Below are 8,007 nucleotides of genomic sequence, written 5' to 3' on the forward strand. Positions count from 1 at the left end.
AGGGCGTAATGACGTCACATTTGCTGCTACTGGCCACTTGTGTATTTTAAATGGTTATCTGAAAGAGGGCCTCCGAGTGAAAATTGGCTATATCTTAATGAAAAAATGCCAGGAATTAAAGAGTCTGTCTCTCATGTTAAGGGAGATGTTTTAGTACATGGGTTTCTGAAGGTAAACACCATGGAATATGCTTTGGCAGTCAGGGTGTTACTGATGAAAATTCATATCGCCATGGCGAAAGTGCCACAGAGATGAATAATAAAATATGTAGAATAGAATAAAATATACCTTGTTTATCCTGCCAGAATGAGACTGAAAAGTCCCTTTACTACCGCAGTCTAAACAAGGTCTTATATATTTCATAGGTATAGTTCATATCATGTAGATAGAAAACCGCGTTAAAATGAAAGTGGTACTTACCTACAAGACTGGGCCTCGCCGTTGTAGATTGACTTGTACTTGCCATCGCGCCCCTTATCACTAACGTAGGGTGGGACTCCAGGGACCTGGGCCTACTTCATTCACAGCGCGACACTTTAGCCTGAAATACAACAATAGTGAGGTTAACCTACAGGATATTGGTTCGCAGAGAAGGTACAGTTCTAAAATAAAGAGTCAAAATGATGGTTCTAAGGCTAGGCCACTCACTATTAGGTAGACCTGACAGGTACAGCTGATCAGATTCGAATGTCAGGTCTACCTTCTGTGTGTGCTTATCAGATATCAGGTAGACCTGACAGACAGACCTTTTCAGTCGTACCTGTCAGGTCTACTTAATAGTGAGTGGCTGACCTAATGGAAATATTGAAATAAGCACTTGAACAATTTCTATGCCTAACACTTCCTCAAGTACAAATCCATAGTCAGCAAACACTGAACTATTCTATTCTAGTCTTCAAGTAAGGAACTGAAGAAGAGTTAAAATTCATATTTGAGTCTTTGCTTGAGTATGTACTTCAGCGCAAATTTTTGTGTAAGTGGGTATATAGTGACTAGGTAGTTTCTACATAAAATAAGGTATGTCTATATGACTTACTTATAGGTAGTATGAGGTGATAGTCCAGTCAGCTGGTAGCTGGTGGTGTCACAGGTTATACTGGGCTGGGCAGGGTCGGAGGTTTCCAGCACATAGTGAAGGATTGGTGAGCCATGGTTCGCGGGTTCAGACCAGGACACTGTCAGACTGGTGGGGGTTGTCACGGAGGTTTTGCGAAGGGTAAGAGATCCCGGGGGCCCGGGGGGAGTGGTAATGACGCTGGTCTCGCTGAATGGGGACCAGCCAGCAGAGTTGCCTGCCTGTGAAGGGGAGAAAGAATGATGATAGTGGTTATTTTACATACTTTGAAAATAGGACTGGAGGTAGGTTTATCGTTAAAACTCCTTAAATTAAATAAATGTAAAAAATAGGACTAGTCAGGGAGCCTAAGGTTAGCTGGGAGGGTAGCGGGTCTGCCTTGTAAGCGCTAGGTCGCGGGTTCGAATAGTGGTTATTTTACATACTTTGAAAATAGGACTGGAGGTAGGTTTATCGTTAAAACTCCTTAAATTAAGTAAATGTAAAAAATAGGACTAGTCAGGGAGCCTAAGGTTAGCTGGGAGGGTAGCGGGTCTGCCTTGTAAGCGCTAGGTCGCGGGTTCGAGTCCCGCCTGGGGCGAACTTTGATCTAATCAGATAGGGTTCTTTCTGGGATCGTCTAGCTTTTTTTATATAAATTATTTACATAGGGAAACTATGTTTGTTTTTGTTTGAGGGAAACTATAACAATCAGAATCCTTGTCCCTCGTTCGGCTTTCTATCCCGTCCTCCTTCTCTTCTATTTTAGGACAAGACCTTAGTAGTTACAGTTCTCTCTATCAAACCTTTCAAAAAATATGGTAAACCTACTGAAAAAAGAAAAGAAAAACATGTGAAACCCACTGGAAAAGAAGTAAAAGTTCTCACCTGAAGTCTGAAGTGACAGACGGTGGCGGGTGGAATGGATTTCAGATCACAGTCGGTACTCGAACCCGATGAGGGCACTACGTGAGCTCAGTTCTGCCACCTGAAATCACGGAGAAATGCTTATTTAGACTGTCCTTGTATCTAAACAATTCAATACTGCACCTCTTTTTTTTCACTGGGAAATCAGGGAAAAATGATATGGATAAGATTATTATTTAAGGGAATTTTAGTTGTGCTAAGCATAAATGCTAGTCACCAATGCTGTTCCCCGCTTAATAAAATACGCTAAATTTTATGACCTGACTTGGACTCGAACCATCAACCTCCAGATCCAGAGTCCACCGTACTAACCACTTACTGAGGTTGTGTAGTGGTACCTAACTACTGAGGTCCTTTCATCCCGAATTCGAAGAGAGAAGGAGGACAGGAGAAAGCCAGCCGTTCCAAGAACGAAGCTCAGATACAGGTTCGTTAGGGAAAAGTCGGAAATTGAACCCGCGACCTAGCGTTAGACAAGATTAGATACAATACATCTTGTTTAGAAAAAGGACTGAAAATCTCTTTTTCCCCTGCAAAGTAGCTTTGGAGAACCTGTGAACTCTATGACTCGTGGACAACGAATGAAATCAATGAAACACTAATTCAAGGGGCCAAGAAGCTTTATAAGTTTCAACAGTGTCCCAAGAAAAACATCAATACATGGTCTAGGGTTTATTAAACTTCCTAAATCAATCAATTGGTATAAATTGGTAATATTGGTATAAATAGGACCATCTAACGCCACTGCGACCTGGTTAACTTTTGTCAATCAATAAAATAATACCTTAACCTTTCTAAATCAATCAATAAAATAAAACCTTAACCTTAAACTTCCCAATCTCCCAACACAAAGCATGGAACCACTAGGTCACATGCACGCTTCACATCACCCAATGGGAAGAAGGATAGAACGGGTTCTTCGTCTATTTGATTAGTCCGCAGTGCCTCGGGCAAATTCTGAGTTAACTGTTACGTTAATGGAATTCTCTACATGCCGTGGCACTCCCCGTGTTAAATTAGCATGTCGTGCTGGGTTTTGGAATATTGAACTTGAGTGACTCATATGGGAGAGGTATTGCCCTCGTGTTCCTATGGGTATTGCCTGTAGGATACTCTGTCCTCTGTGGATACTTTGTGGTCTGTGCACGACTGGCATACCATTGACATCTCTGTCTCTGTGTCTTTTCTTTCTTCTTTATGATAATTAGAACCTTAGAGCCAGCCTATTATTTGCACAAAACCTCAATATTGCAATGCTAGATGCACAACGCCACAGTTTGTGATATAGGCAGTGCTTTCGATAGAGAAAACACAGCAGTCAATAGAATAGACTTTGTTTATTCTGCTCGAATGAGACTAAAAAGTCTCTTTACCCCAGCAGTCTAAACAAGGTCTCATTTTATGGGTTTGACAACAGGTTGAGGTGTATTTTCCTTTCAAGAAACTTTCGGAAATAGAACCACCAGTTCTCTTTTGGGAACTGAAATGGCGCCTGTAGACTGTACTAAACCATAGGAAATTCAAGATGGTGCGCCATCAGAATGGATTCCGAAAGTTTCCCGAAATGATAATAAACCTAGTACAGCCAAAAGCAGTAACATAAACACAACGTAACAAAATATCACCTATCCATAACATTAGCCGTATTCGATTGACTTTTTTTTTCATAGTTCACATGGCTGACCAATGAGATTCCTCTTCGGACGTCCACACTTGCTCCACAAAGCGGAATCTGACAATCTCATTGGTTCAGCCATGTTGACTATAAAAAAAGTCACATAATCGAATACGGCTATTTATAACTCACCCCCCTGGACAGAACCTTTTTTTCAGCCTCCTTCATGCTAACTTCTAGCACACTCCAACAGACTAGCAGAACCGTCCAATTTCCACGTCTCTGATAACACTAGTTGCTAGTTGTGAGCTGGCCAAATTCACAAACATGACTGACTGAGGGGCTGACGTGGTAGCATGGCCTCATCTAAACATATGTTGCCTTATCAGTGTGGATGGAAAAACGTGCTAATTAAGGAACCTCTTTATTGCTGACTTTATTAGTCCCATCTGTTCACAGCAGTAACAGTGCTGTTTGAAGTAGTAGTAGATAGGAACAGGTGAAATGTTAGAAGAAACAAACCGTTGTGTCAAATGTTGGTTGACTTACAAAACTCTTTATCTGTATAATAGGATACCTATTCAAACAACAGTCATAATCATTTTGATACAAACCACACCCAATACACTAAGCCACCAAAAGGCACGTTCGAAGTACCCCTATACTCTTTTGTAGCATTTTAGTAGTAGATAGGAACAGGTGAAATGTTAGAAGAAACAAACCGTTGTGTCAAATGTTGGTTGACTTACAAAACTCTTTATTTGTATAATAGGATACCTATTCAAACAACAATAATCATTTTGATACAAACCACACCCAATACACTAAGCCACCAAAAGGCACGTTCGAAGTACCCCTATACTCTTTTGTAGCATTTTACCTTGGAATCGTCTCAAATATGCAAAAAAAAAAAAAAGTTGCCTTTTTACCTTAAAGAACATTTTGGAATGTCTCATTCTCCCATTTTAGAAAAAAAAGCAGGACAAGGTAAGGGCAGTTTTTAAAGCTCCACACAGAAAGTTCAAACAATTCAAGTGGGAATTAGACTAATTAGAGGTTTATTTTCCTAAAAATAAATTCCTCTGGTACTCTGTGTGATCTCCCTAAAGGTGGGGAGGATCTCCCTACCTGGGGAGAAAAGGTAGGAAGGGAAAGCTGCAAAGTTTCAGACCTGAGTGACAAGTGGAGACTGAGGTTGCGCTATATTTAGACCAGATAGGGGATTGGGGAAAAAACAAAGTTTGTTCCACATTTAGACAGACAGGATGAGAAAGAGGGGGAAGAAACATTCTCTGGAAAAAGGTAGGAGGGGTACGGACATAGATGGGGTGGGAGTAGATGGAATGCATAGGGGGCAGAGACAAAGGAGGAACAGAAGAAAATTTGAAGGATAATGGGTTAAGAAGGAAGAAGAAAGAAACGAAAAGAGGAAAATTGGAAGGATAAAGGGGTAAGAGAAAAAAAGTTTTGTAAAAAACTGAAGAGAAAAAGAAAAGAAAGAGGAGGCCACAAAGGCAGGGAGAGGGGATCGCTTATCAAGAAGCTGAGACGAATTTAGAAATTTGTTTCCAAATTTAGAACTTTAAGCGAGGGTGTAGGTATGAGAGAAGGGAAGGACGAAATACTGATGGCGTTTAGAGGTGAAGAGCAAGCGAGCAAGGAGGTTAAAATAGATGAATTTTTTCCCTCAAGAATGTCCTGTAATTGAACGGTTAATGCCCGTCACTCACGATCAGACCTAAAAGACCCAGGTCTCAAGCTTTTCAGCCACACATTGAGATGGTCTGACAGACGATGAGACCGCGGTCTGTCAGACGGTCTGAGCGAGTGGCAGGCGTAAGATCAGATTAGCCCATTAGTGACAGTAGATAACTTCTCACTGGCCTAGTTTTCACTAGCTGATATGGCAATGTAATTATGTTCCCGTTCAGACAGGGTCGGCATTATTTGGACTAATCGATCAAAGGTACGTACTTAGCTACTTATCAAAGGGAATTCATTTGATATGTATATACTTTCTCTGATGACTTGATAAGTGATAGCCTGATAACATATCTTTCTCATTCAATACTTGAAAAAGTATAGGTAGTTATTGAAGGTAACACGAAAATAACATTAGAGCACCTATTTTGTTATTATACCGTTCACTTTGGTAGTTCAAATTCTAATGAATCATTTCGTTAAGTACTTGGAAAAATTTATCAAGTACAAAAGTGCAATAATCACAGAAGGAAAATGGGATGGTCATAATTATGTCAAAACAATAGATTGAGATTATTCCAGTTATGGGGAGACTCTCTCAGACAGGGTTTGAAAGAGATCCTTGCAATAAAGCCAGCCACTCACGATCTAACTATCGGACATAATCTCGACCACCAGAACGTGTGGCGGAAGCTTCTTCTGCTATTTCCACCACATATCTTCCGGCGCGGCGGTCTGACAAGCGAAGCTTGCATAACCAGTCTAAGAATATAAAACTGTACCAAATGTTTAGGCTAAAAATAACTTTTTAGGAACAGGGGGACCTCATTATTTCCACCCATTTTCCGATTTTGAAAATTTGGACCGATTGCAATACTTTTTCATTATTAGTAATAAAACAAGCTGGGTCCGTCCCTCCGGGAATTTTTTAGCCCGTAGTTTATTCGATCGTGGTTAAAGAAAATCATTACCTATGTACCTACTTTTTTTTAGATATAGGTACCTACATAAAACGTGAAGATAGTTTTATTTCTGTTTTGATACATATAATTATGTATTACGTAGGGTTACCCATTCATATATGTAGAATTACCCAGAAGACATTTTTTCAAAGCAGGACATTTTTCTAAATCGTAAATTTGTCCAAAAATCAAATAGGTACCAAGTTCAACAACTGTCGGTATGAATTTAAAGGACGTTATTATTAAAATCTCAGCTTAGGCAAAAGAATCTGAGTGAGGTCTACAGTTCACAGAACCACTAGTTATTACTAGGATACTAGGTATTGTAATAAATGTAATAATAAAGGAAGGACGGACTAAAAAGTAAAACTGTTTCTATTACCTATAACCTATATACTTATAACATATGTATTTTGTGCGAGAGAATACAACTGCTTGTAAAGTTGTATAACAAATGTCTCGGGTTATGTCCAACTGATGAGTCCAAATAAGGACGAAACTCGTATCTTGGGCTGCTTAGTGATTTGTTCTGGTTTCGTTGGTTGTATAACAAATGTTTAATAATAATAACAATATGTTTAATAATAACAATGATAGGAAATAGATCAGTTGCGCTTACTTGGGTCATGTTTCAAAGTCATAGAGCAGAAAAAATGAGGACCAACGGGATTTTTCTTTTTCTTCTACGACTTCTAGATACCGAGATAAATCGATTAAAAAAATGCCGGTAAATCGTGAACTTTGACGTCACGGCATACGCTCCCGTAGGCGATGACGTCACATCAAATGTCCCGAGCAAAGCTCCCTTGCAGGCAACGCATTAATGTGTTTGTGCGCATACGTTTCTGCGCAGTTCTTTCTGCTCCGCCGCTAGCGTGCTTGCATAGTGGCGCTACCTAGCGGACAAAAATAGCAACTGCGTTAAGTCTGACGTCACAAATCTTTGAACTTTTTCATTATAAAAATTGAATTTTCGACCTTTTACAGTTGTTTTTTCGGAGTTTTGACCTCAGATTTGGATTTTTCCCAACTTTTTACATAGGAACCGACCATTTATTTATAATTTTTACCCATTTGCAACTCCTCCATTCAATTTGAAGAAGTACCTACTAGTAGTACTAGTATCTTTGACTTAGGTATATGTATATATATTTTTTGACATTCCACAAGTTCATATGAATCCAGAATGGAAATAGAACTCCATTACGAGAGCTTGATAACTGATAAACGAAAACTGCTTGTCGTGATCAAGACGCTCGGCTGGTAATCATGTGCTTGCGGGTTCGTATCACAATTGAGGCATCCCATCCAGATTGTTTATATAGTCAATAATTTGGAGTTTGATTACAATAATAGTAGAGCGTATTGCTGGTGTACTTTAACTTGTTAGTCTCATTTGAAGAATATAAAGAAAGCACTGTTATTATTCTTATGTAAGAAAGAAATGGGCTCTGGGTCCCATATGGGTTGGATATCTTTCCTCCCGAATTCTCGTGAACTTTCTTTTATTATTAAAAGCTGTTCATTGTTAAATCTGTTCATCATTTATCTGAATACTTATATGTACATCACTGTTCAGAGAAAGAAAAAAATATCTGGGAAATACAAAATGCCTTCGATTAGAGAATATATGTACAACGACCAATTTAATATTATTCGAAACATTCAACTGCCCCTAGATAAATAAACCAGAGTCTTACAAATTTCAACCCAACAATATCTTTCTTTTATGAAATCCAATAAAAAAC

The 8,007-nt window shown here is 39.2% G+C and overlaps 1 protein-coding gene across 1 annotated transcript in view; it reads right to left on the bottom strand.

Moving 5' to 3' along the window:
• LOC103509063 (fibronectin type-III domain-containing protein 3A-like) overlaps positions 1–8,007 on the bottom strand; it is a gene marked incomplete at its 5' end in the record, with an annotated part of 35,409 nt that overhangs the window by 6,889 nt on the left and 20,513 nt on the right. The window contains one exon of the mRNA XM_026823498.1: positions 1,037–1,292. Coding sequence (XP_026679299.1) covers positions 1,037–1,292 — 256 coding nt within the window. The remainder of the gene's footprint in view (positions 1–1,036; positions 1,293–8,007) is intronic.

The sequence above is a fragment of the Diaphorina citri genome, unplaced genomic scaffold (genome assembly GCF_000475195.1).
Source record: "Diaphorina citri unplaced genomic scaffold, Diaci psyllid genome assembly version 1.1 scaffold462, whole genome shotgun sequence".
NCBI classification, from domain to species: domain Eukaryota; kingdom Metazoa; phylum Arthropoda; class Insecta; order Hemiptera; family Psyllidae; genus Diaphorina; species Diaphorina citri.